General features: G+C 44.8%; 1 protein-coding gene across 2 annotated transcripts in view; it reads left to right on the forward strand.

The window, feature by feature from the left end:
• Positions 1–12272, forward strand: part of PKD1L1 (polycystin 1 like 1, transient receptor potential channel interacting) — a 608224-nt gene that overhangs the window by 517237 nt on the left and 78715 nt on the right. For both annotated transcript variants that reach the window (XM_063922691.1, XM_063922693.1), the window contains exon 48: positions 8179–8319. In XM_063922691.1, coding sequence (XP_063778761.1) covers positions 8179–8319 — 141 coding nt within the window. The remainder of the gene's footprint in view (positions 1–8178; positions 8320–12272) is intronic.

Raw genomic sequence — 12272 nt, forward strand, 5'->3', positions numbered from 1 at the left:
TATAGCAGGGAAACCCACAGCGTGGGGAATCCTTTGTCATAGTGTCAAACCTACCTTAGGTGGTCAGAATTAGTGATGAGCGGGTTCGGTTTCTCCGAAACCGAACCCCCCCCCCCCCCCCCCCCGAACTTCACCTTTTTCACACGGGTCCGAGGCAGGTTCGAACCTTCCCGCCTTGCTCGGCTAACCCGAGCACGCCCAAACGTCATCATCCCGCTGTCGGATTCTCGCGAGATTCGGATTCTATATAAGCAGCCGCGCGTCGCCGCCATTTTCACTCGTGCATTGGAGATGATAGGGAGAGGACGTGGCTGGCGTCCTCTCCGTTTATTGTAGAAGTTGATTGGTTTACTTTATTTCTTATTTGTGGGGAGGATTGGGGAGCAGCTGTTAGGAGGAGTACAGTGCAGAGTTTTGCTGATAAGTGACCACCAGTTTTTATCCGTTCTCTGCCTGAAAATAACGCTCCATACCATATCTGTGCTCAGTGTGCTGCATGATATATCTGTGCTGAGTGCTCACACTGCTTAATTGTGGGGACTGGGGAGCAGCTATAGCAGGAGTACAGTGCAGATTTTTGCTGACAGTGACCACCAGTATACGTTGTCTGCCTGAAAAACACTCCATATCTGTGCTCACAGTGTGCTGCTTTATTGTGGGGACTGGGGACCACCAGAATAATTAATATTATATAGGAGTAGTACAGTGCAGAGTGCACTGCTGTACCTACCTCTGTGTCGTCACTCGTCATCCATTAAGTATACTATCCATCTGCATTGTATACCTGTGGTGCATTTTAGACTAGTTTAGCAGTTTGCTGACAGTGTCCACCAGTATACTATATATAGCAGTACGGTAGGCCACTGCTGTACCTACCTCTGTGTCGTCACTCGTCATCCATTAAGTATACTATCCATCTACATTCTATACCTGTGGTGCATTTTAGACAGTTTTGCAGTTTGCTGACAGTGTCCACCAGTATACTATATATAGCAGTACGGTAGGCCACTGCTGTGTACCTACCTCTGTGTCATCACTCGTCATCCATTAAGTATACTATCCATCTACATTCTATACCTGTGGTGCATTTTAGACAGTTTTGCAGTTAGCTGACAGTGTCCACCAGTATACTATATATAGCAGTACGGTAGGCCACTGCTGTGTACCTACCTCTGTGTCGTCACTCGTCATCCATTAAGTATACTATCCATCTACATTGTATACCTGTGGTGCATTTTAGACAGTTTTGCAGTTTGCTGACAGTGTCCACCAGTATACTATATATAGCAGTACGGTAGGCCACTGCTGTACCTACCTCTGTGTCGTCACTCGTCATCCATTAAGTATGCTATCCATCTACATTCTATACCTGTGGTGCATTTTAGACAGTTTTGCAGTTTGCTGACAGTGTCCACCAGTATACTATATATAGCAGTACGGTAGGCCACTGCTGTGTACCTACCTCTGTGTCATCACTCGTCATCCATTAAGTATACTATCCATCTACATTCTATACCTGTGGTGCATTTTAGACAGTTTTGCAGTTAGCTGACAGTGTCCACCAGTATACTATATATAGCAGTACGGTAGGCCACTGCTGTGTACCTAACTCTGTGTCGTCACTCGTCATCCATTAAGTATACTATCCATCTACATTGTATACCTGTGGTGCATTTTAGACAGTTTTGCAGTTTGCTGACAGTGTCCACCAGTATACTATATATAGCAGTACGGTAGGCCACTGCTGTGTACCTACCTCTGTGTCGTCACTCGTCATCCATTAAGTATACTATCCATCTACATTCTATACCTGTGGTGCATTTTAGACAGTTTTGCAGTTTGCTGACAGTGTCCACCAGTATACTATATATAGCAGTACGGTAGGCCACTGCTGTGTACCTACCTCTGTGTCGTCACTCGTCATCCATTAAGTATACTATCCATCTACATTCTATACCTGTGGTGCATTTTAGACAGTTTTGCAGTTTGCTGACAGTGTCCACCAGTATACTATATATAGCAGTACGGTAGGCCACTGCTGTGTACCTACCTCTGTGTCGTCACTCGTCATCCATTAAGTATACTATCCATCTACATTCTATACCTGTGGTGCATTTTAGACAGTTTTGCAGTTTGCTGACAGTGTCCACCAGTATACTATATATAGCAGTACGGTAGGCCACTGCTGTGTACCTACCTCTGTGTCATCACTCGTCATCCATTAAGTATACTATCCATCTACATTCTATACCTGTGGTGCATTTTAGACAGTTTTGCAGTTTGCTGACAGTGTCCACCAGTATACTATATATAGCAGTACGGTAGGCCACTGCTGTGTACCTACCTCTGTGTCGTCACTCGTCATCCATTAAGTATACTATCCATCTACATTGTATACCTGTGGTGCATTTTAGACAGTTTTGCAGTTAGCTGACAGTGTCCACCAGTATACTATTTATAGCAGTACGGTAGGCCACTGCTGTGTACCTACCTCTGTGTCGTCACTCGTCATCCATTAAGTATACTATCCATCTACATTGTATACCTGTGGTGCATTTTAGACAGTTTTGCAGTTTGCTGACAGTGTCCACCAGTATACTATATATAGCAGTACGGTAGGCCACTGCTGTGTACCTACCTCTGTGTCGTCACTCGTCATCCATTAAGTATACTATCCATCTACATTCTATACCTGTGGTGCATTTTAGACAGTTTTGCAGTTTGCTGACAGTGTCCACCAGTATACTATATATAGCAGTACGGTAGGCCACTGCTGTGTACCTACCTCTGTGTCGTCACTCGTCATCCATTAAGTATACTATCCATCTACATTCTATACCTGTGGTGCATTTTAGACAGTTTTGCAGTTTGCTGACAGTGTCCACCAGTATACTATATATAGCAGTACGGTAGGCCACTGCTGTGTACCTACCTCTGTGTCGTCACTCGTCATCCATTAAGTATACTATCCATCTACATTCTATACCTGTGGTGCATTTTAGACAGTTTTGCAGTTTGCTGACAGTGTCCACCAGTATACTATATATAGCAGTACGGTAGGCCACTGCTGTGTACCTACCTCTGTGTCATCACTCGTCATCCATTAAGTATACTATCCATCTACATTCTATACCTGTGGTGCATTTTAGACAGTTTTGCAGTTTGCTGACAGTGTCCACCAGTATACTATATATAGCAGTACGGGAGGCCACTGCTGTGTACCTACCTCTGTGTCGTCACTCGTCATCCATTAAGTATACTATCCATCTACATTCTATACCTGTGGTGCATTTTAGACAGTTTTGCAGTTTGCTGACAGTGTCCACCAGTATACTATATATAGCAGTACGGTAGGCCACTGCTGTGTACCTACCTCTGTGTCGTCACTCGTCATCCATTAAGTATACTATCCATCTACATTCTATACCTGTGGTGCATTTTAGTTTTGCGCAGTAAATATAGTAGTAGGCCATTGCTATTGATACTGGCATATAATTCCACAGATTAAAAAATAGAGAACAAAAATGTGGAGGTTAAAGGGAAAGATCAAGATCCACTTCCACCTCGTGCTGAAGCTGCTGCCACTAGTCATGGCCGAGACGATGAAATGCCATCAACGTCGTCTGCCAAGGCCGATGCCCAATGTCATAGTAGAGAGCATGTAAAATCCAAAACACAAAAGTTCAGTAAAATGACCCAAAAATCAAAATTAAAAGCGTCTTAGGAGAAGCGTAAACTTGCCAATAAGCCATTTACGACACGGAGTGGCAAGGAGCGGCTGAGGCCCTGGCCTATGTTCATGGCTAGTGGTTCAGCTTCAAATGAGGATAGAAGCACTCATCCTCTCGCTAGAAAAAAGAAAAGACTTAAGCTGGCAAAAGCACAGCAAAGAACTGTGCGTTCTTCAAAATCACAAATCCCCAAGGAGAGTCCAATTGTGTCGGTTGCGATGCCTGACCTTCCCAACACTGGACGGGAAGAGCTTGCGCCTTCCACCATTTGCACGCCCCCTGCAAGTGCTGGAAGGAGCACCCGCAGTCAAGTTCCTGATAGTCAAATTGAAGATGTCACTGTTGAAGTACACCATGATGAGGATATGGGTGTTGCTGGCGCTGGGGACGAAATTGACAAGGAGGATTCTGATGGTGAGGTGGTTTGTTTAAGTCAGGCACCCGGGGAGACACCTGTTGTCCGTGGGAGCAATATGGCCCTTGACATGCCTGGTCAAAATACAAAAACAATCAGCTCTTCGGTGTGGAATTATTTCAACACAAATGCGGACAACAGGTGTCAAGCCGTGTGTTGCCTTTGTCAAGCTGTAATAAGTAGGGGTAAGGACGTTAACCACCTCGGAACATCCTCCCTTATACGTCACCTGCAGCGCATTCATCACAAGTTAGTGACAAGTTCAAAAACTTTGGGTGACAGCGGAAGCAGTCCACTGACCACTAAATCCCTTCCTCTTGTAATCAAGCTCCTGCAAACCACACCACCAACTCCCTCGGTGTCAATTTCCTCCTTACCCAGGAAAGCCAATAGTCCTGCAGGCCATGTCACTGTCAAGTCTGACGAGTCCTCTCCTGCCTGGGATTCCTCCGATGCATCCTTGAGTGTAACGCCTACTGCTGCTGGCGCTGCTGTTGTTGCTGCTGGGAGTCGATCGTCATCCCATAGGGAAAGTCGGAAGACCACTTGTACTACTTCCAGTAAGCAATTGACTGTCCAACAGTCCTTTGCGAGGAAGATGAAATATCACAGCAGTCATCCTGCTGCAAAGCGGATAACTGAGGCCTTGGCAGCCTGGGCGGTGAGAAACGTGGTTCCGGTATCCATCATTATTTCAGAGCCAACTAGAGACTTGATTGAGGTACTGTGTCCCCGGTACCAAATACCATCTAGGTTCCATTTCTCTAGGCAGGCGATTCCGAAAATGTACACAGACCTCAGAAAAAGACTCACCAGTGTCCTAAAAAATGCAGTTGTACCCAATGTCCACTTAACCACGGACATGTGGACAAGTGGAGCAGGGCAGACTCAGGACTATATGACTGTGACAGCCCACTGGGTAGATGTATTGCCTCCCGCAGCAAGAACAGCAGCGGCGGCACCAGTAGCAGCATCTCGCAAATGCCAACTCGTTCCTAGGCAGGCTACGCTTTGTATCACCGCTTTCCAGAGTAGGCACAGAGCTGAAAACCTCTTACGGCAACCGAGGAAGATCATCGCAGAATGGCTTACCCCAATTGGACTCTCCTGGGGATTTGTGACATCGGACAACGCCAGCAATATTGTGCGTGCATTACATCTGGGCAAATTCCATCACGTCCCATGTTTTGCACATACCTTGAATTTGGTGGTGCAGAATTATTTAAAAAATGACAGAGGCATGCAAGAGATGCTGTCGGTGGCCCGAAGAATTGCGGGCCACTTTCGGCATTCAGGCACCGCGTACAGAAGACTGGAGCACCACCAAACATTCCTGAACCTGCCCTGCCATCATCTGAAGCAAGAGGTGGTAACGAGGTGGAATTCAACCCTCTATATGCTTCAGAGGATGGTGGATCAGCAAAAGGCCATTCAAGCCTATACATCTGGCCACGATATAGGCAAAGGAGGTGGAATTCACCTGACTCAAGCGCAGTGGAGAATGATTTCAACGTTGTGCAAGGTTCTGCAACCCTTTGAACTTGCCACACGTGAAGTCAGTTCAGACACTGCCAGCCTGAGTCAGGTCATTCCCCTCATCAGGCTTTTGCAGAAGAAGCTGGAGACATTGAAGGAGGAGCTAAAACAGAGCGATTCCGCTAGGCATGTGGGACTTGTGGATGGAGCCCTTAATTCGCTTAACCAGGATTCACGGGTGGTCAATCTGTTGAAATCAGAGCACTACATTTTGGCCACCGTGCTCGATCCTAGATTTAAAACCTACGTTGTATCTCTCTTTCCGGCAGACACAAGTCTGCAGAGGTTCAAAGACCTGCTGGTGAGAAAATTGTCAAGTCAAGCGGAACGTGACCCGTCACCATCTCCTCCTTCACATTCTCCCGCAACTGGGGGTGCGAGGAAAAGGCTAAGAATTCTGAGCCCACCCACTGGCGGTGATGCAGGGCAGTCTGGAGCGAGTGCTGACATCTGGTCCGGACTGAAGGACCTGCCAACGATTACTGACATGTTGTCTACTGTCACTTCATATGATTCTCTCACCATTGAAAGAATGGTGGAGGATTATATGAGTGACCGCATCCAAGTAGGCACGTCAGACAGTCCGTACGTATACTGGCAGGAAAAAGAGGCAATTTGGAGGCCCTTGCACAAACTGGCTTTATTCTACCTAAGTTGCCCTCCCTCCAGTGTGTACTCCGAAAGAGTGTTTAGTGCAGCCGCTCACCTTGTCAGCAATCGGCGTACGAGGTTACTTCCAGAAAATGTGGAGAAGATGATGTTCATTAAAATGAATTATAATCAATTCCTCCGTGGAGACATTCACCAGCAGCAATTGCCTCCAGAAAGTACACGGGGACCTGAGATGGTGGATTCCAGTGGGGACGAATTGATAATCTGTGAGGAGGGGGATGTACACAGTGAAAGGGGTGAGGAATTGGACGATGAGGAGGAGGTGGACATCTTGCCTCTGTAGAGCCAGTTTGTGCAAGGAGAGATTGATTGCTTCTTTTTTGGTGGGGGCCCAAACCAACCAGTCATTTCAGTCACAGTCGTGTGGCAGACCCTGTCACTGAAATGATGGGTTCGTTAAAGTGTGCATGTCCTGTTTATACAACATAAGGGTGGGTGGGAGGGCCCAAGGACAATTCCATCTTGCACCTCTTTTTTCTTTCATTTTTCTTTGCATCATGTGCTGTTTGGGGACAATTTTTTGGAAGGGCCATCCTGTCTTGATGGACACTGCAGTGCCACTCCTAGATGGGCCAGGTGTTTGTGTCGGCCAATTGTGTCGCTTAGCTTAGTCACACAGCCACCTTGGTGCGCCTCTTTTTTTCTTTGCATCATGTGCTGTTTGGGGACAATTTTTTGGAAGGGCCATCCTGTCTTGATTGACTGCAGTGCCACTCCTAAATGGGCCAGGTGTTTGTGTCGGCCACTTGTGTCGCTTAGCTTAGTCACACAGCCACCTTGGTGCGCCTCTATTTTTCTTTGCATCATGTGCTGTTTGGGGACAATTTTTTGGAAGGGCCATCCTGTCTTGATTGACACTGCAGTGCCACTCCTAGATGGGCCAGGTGTTTATGTCGGCCACTTGTGTCGCTTAGCTTAGCCATCCAGCGACCTCGGTGCAAATTTTAGGACTAAAAATAATATTGTGAGGTGTGAGGTGTTCAGAATAGACTGGAAATGAGTGGAAATTATGGTTATTGAGGTTAATAATACTATGGGATCAAAATGACCTCCAAATTCTATGATTTAAGCTGTTTTTTAGGTTTTTTTGAAAAAAACACCCGAATCCAAAACACTCCCGAATCCGACAAAAAATGTTCGGTGAGGTTTTGCCAAAACGCGTCCGAATCCAAAACACGGCCGCGGAACCGAACCCAAAACCAAAACACAAAACGCAAAAAATTTCCGGTGCACATCACTAGTCAGAATACTGTATATATGCAATGCCCCATCCCCGCTTTCCCATCCCCAGTACCCATCCACACGCTGATAGCACTAGGGCTGTTCCCAATACTCCTGAGCAGTTGGTGTTGGGTTAATGTGGGAAAAGTTAACTTGGAAAATCATTTAACCTTTGCACACTACAAGTCCCTCCATGCCCAAAGCACCTATGAAAGGGCTGTTCATTTTGGCATTTGAAATATTACAAGCTTCAGAATACAAGCACCAGCATGCACTGGCATCTAAGGCTTGCTGTGACCTGTAATGCAGCAAAAAGAAAGGTATGCCTTTTGTGCACTATGTAAAATCATAGGTACCTTACATTGCTTCCTGCATACTGCGCAATATGTATCATTTTATTACACGTTTTACATCTACGTTTTTGGCCTAAATCGCATTCAACTCAGCATAGGCTTTGTGTGTAAGAAATGCACTGTGGCCTTATATTCATTCACATCATAAAATCTCAAATAATTATTAGACCCTATCTACAAAACAATGGTTTATTCTTTCAATGACATATGTAATGTATGATTATATTTTTAAAAATGTTTTTTTCAACAGGTTTCTATAATTGTGTTCAGCCTGTGTTATTACATCATTCAGCTGTACCACTTCCTGCTTGCGGTAGATATTATTGATCATCTTCAGAAAGGATTTTTTGGAGTATTTATAAATTTCAGCTTGATTGCTGCTTGTGAAAAGGTAAGATTGTTTTACCATTGCATTGTTTCCATTCTGTCTGCAGAACAGGAGGTAACTACAACATTTCCTAGTTCAGGTTTCATCAATCCTCACAGCTGAACATTTCAAAGCGGTGTAGCCATGCGTTAGTGTGAAATGAATGCTGACAAATGCACACATGACTAGCATCAGTTATCTCAAATAATTCTGTATCTGTTTATCTTGAGCCATTTTCATCTAATTAATACTATAGTAGGAATACAATTTACTAAATGGCTTCAGAGAGCTGGGATTTAGTCAGTGCCAGATTAACATCCACATGGGCCTGGAGCTGAAATTTATGAAAGACCTATTGTGTACCGCTGCAGCAGATCGGATTAAGGAGGGGGGAGCGGGGTATATGTTATCCTGGGGCCCCCTCTCTCAGGGCCCATCCGTGTCTGACGTCAACCACTAGCCGATTGCTTGTATTTTAATTTTTTTTTATGAAGAAGTTCAACTGTGGGAGAGCCCTTCCCTATGTGTTCAGTGGTTTCCTCTAATACTCCCACCATGCACCTTGAAGCTGAGTACCCAACATGGTCAGCTGACATCAGCGGTGGGTGCTGATTTACATTTGATATTAGAGGAGGCATCACATAGAAGGAGCAGTGAAGAATGACTTTACTCTCCTGCTGCGTAAGCGAGCACAACCGTCACATAACAGTATCTCATTACAGCCCCAGCGGCGGATACCCACCAGCACTAACTGACCACCATATATTACAGAGAACATCAGTGACCACCGCATATTACAGAGAGTATCAGTGACCACCATGTATTACAGAGAGCATCAGTGACCACTGTATACTAAAGAGAGCATCAGTGACCACCATATATTACATAGAGCATCAGTGACCACCATATATTACATAGAGCATCAGTGACTCTGTTTACTACACAGAGCATCAGTGCCCACCATATATTAGAGAACATCAGTGACCACTGCATATTACAGAGAGCATCAGTGACCACCATGTATTACAGAGAGCAACAGTGACCCCGTATACTACAGAGAGCATCAGTGACCACCATATACTACAGAGAACATCAGTGACCACTGTATATTACAGAGAGCATCAGTAACCACCGTATATTACAGAGAGCATCAGTGACCCCTGTATACTACAGAGAGCATCAGTGACCACCATATATTACAGAGAGCATCAGTGAACACTATATATTACAGAGAGTATCAGTGACCACTGTATACTACAGAGAGCATCAGTGACTATCATATATATTACAGAAAAAATCAGTGACCACCATATATTACAGAGAGCATCAGTGACCCGTTTACTACAGAGAGCATCAGTTACCACCATATATTAGAGAACATCAGTGACCACTGTATATTACAGAGAGCATCGGTGACCACCATATATTACAGAGAGCATCAGTGACCCCTGTATACTACAGGGAGCATCAGTGACCCCAGTATACTACAGAGAGCATCAGTGACCACTAGAGCCATAACTAGACATTTTGGTGCCTGTACCAGAAAGTGCATTGGTGCCACCCTCTATATTTTATAAAGGGCACAACAGCATCCGTTAGTCACATTACACCACACGGTAGCGTCCATTAGTCACATTACACCGCAAGACAGCGTCCTTTAGTCACATTACACCATGCGGCAGTGTCCATTAGTTACATTACACTGCACAACAGCATCGGTTAGTTACATTACATCGCACGGCAGCGTCCATTAGTCACATTACACCACACGGCAGCGTCCATTAGTCACACTACACTGCACAACAGCATCCGTTAGTCACATTACACCGCAAGACAGCATCCGTTAGTCACAATACATTGCACGATAGTGTCTGACAGTCACATTACTCCATGTGGTAGTGTGTAGTGTCCGTTAGTCAGATTACACAGCTAGCAGTGTCCGTTAGTTACATTACACTGCACGGTAGTATCCGAGTCACACTACACCGCGCAATAGTGTGTAGTGTCCGTTAGTCACATCAAACCGCACAGCAGCAACCGTTAGTCATATTACACCGCATGGTTGCATCCATTAGTCACATTATGATGCTTGGTAGCATCCGTTAGTCACATTACACCGCACAGCAGCATCCGTTTGTTATATTACACCGCATGGTAGTGTACGTAATACACACTGGCCAGAATTCAATTGATTATCACACACAATAGATGGATAATATTTTTTATATATATATATATATATATATATATATATATATCCATACAGCATAACGCCGGCACTCTGGATGCCCCCTAGGGCTTGCTTACTCTGGTGCCCTCCATCTGGGTTTGGCAACCCCCATATGTAGATCAAAAAATGAGGCGGCACTCAGAGATTTGTTGAAAAGCAAACAGGTGTGTATTCAAATCATCACATCACATCATTTGATGATTTGAATACACACCTGCTTGCTTTTCAACAAATTTCTGAGTGCCGCCTCGTTTTTTTATCTATATATATATATATATATATATATATATATGAGCAATATTTAAAACAGTATGTCATTAAGGTCACAGAACATACAGACATAACTTTCAATGTTGGGATTTCAGGAACACAAAGGCTCAGTGAGAGAAACTCAGGACTGCTTAGTGTGCTGTCCTGGGCATAGGGATACACATCATATTCTCCTTTGTACCTCAAACAGCAGCTGCACGGAACACCTCACAGATGACCTGGGCAGGGAGCACTGTGTAATGTCCAGTGGGCTGAGCTTAGAACGGCCCGGGGGCAGTGCTTCAGGTATCAGGGCTCAGCAGTGGAAGAACCAGGGGGCAGGGCTTATAATGGCCCAGAGCTTCAAAGGGATGGTATGTGAAAGGACCTTTTGCCAATTGTGGGCACTGCTGTAGATGGACAAGGAGGCGGAGCCTATCGTGATCTGGGGGAGGAGCCTATATCGAACATGGCCTGGGTCTGAGCTTCAGCTGACTAGGGGAGAGCGCATGTGGACAAGGAGGCAGAGCTTATTGCGGTCTGGGGGAGGAGCCTATATCGACCTGGCCTGGGTATGAGCTTCAGCTGACGTGGGGAGAGCATTTGTGCACAGCTGATGGCAACTTGGAAGGGGATAGGCAGAGCTTTGGCTCTCTGAGACAGGAGTTGAGCGAGGGAATACTATTGGTGATGACAGGAGAAAAGTTTTTTTTTTCCTGTCAACACTATCTGAACTGCAGGGGATCTCTGGGCCTATTTTCAGTGGGGGGCCTGGAGCTGCAGCTCCATCCGCCCCATTGTTAATCCGGCCCTGGATTTAGTAATGAAATCTGAGGTACTGTAACTGCTTCTACATCTTTGCTTACAGTGAAGATCAGAGTTACCTGTATACTGTGTCCGGATTCTCCTTAGCAATACTTTACTGTATACCATTCAGTTTTCACTAGTGAAGAAAATTCAGCGTTATGTCTCTGTGGTCTTGGAATCTAAAGATGAGCTTAGTTTATTAAAACTGTCTAGCAAACATACAGGGTGGTCCAGAAGTGTGGAAATACACTTATAGAAAGGACATGAGTAAGACAATATTTATCCAGTGTCTACACATATGATATGGGAGTTGGGGAAAACTTTTTAGGGTATGTCACCAGTATAGCAGCCAACTTGAAGTCGGCCATCTTGGATGCAAATTTGTTTTATTAGGAATGTAGTCATGTGACATCAAACAGATGCCAAATTTCATAAGAACAATAATGGTATTCTTCGGGGGGTTTTCTTTTTAAACATTTTTTTATTTATTTAAAAAATGTAAAAATATAATGGTACACATTGCTATAGAGCATATCAACATTGAGTACAAAAGAGTACATGCAAATCTCAACTCTCGATACCTGTGTACATGAAAACTTAGAAACATAGCATCAATGTAAAACATAAAATAAGATCAGGAAAAGAGAACAAAGAGGGGATGGAAGGAAAAGGAGAACACAACATAGACACA

Source organism: Pseudophryne corroboree, chromosome 5 (genome assembly GCF_028390025.1).
Source record: "Pseudophryne corroboree isolate aPseCor3 chromosome 5, aPseCor3.hap2, whole genome shotgun sequence".
In the NCBI taxonomy this organism is placed as follows: Eukaryota; Metazoa; Chordata; class Amphibia; order Anura; family Myobatrachidae; genus Pseudophryne; species Pseudophryne corroboree.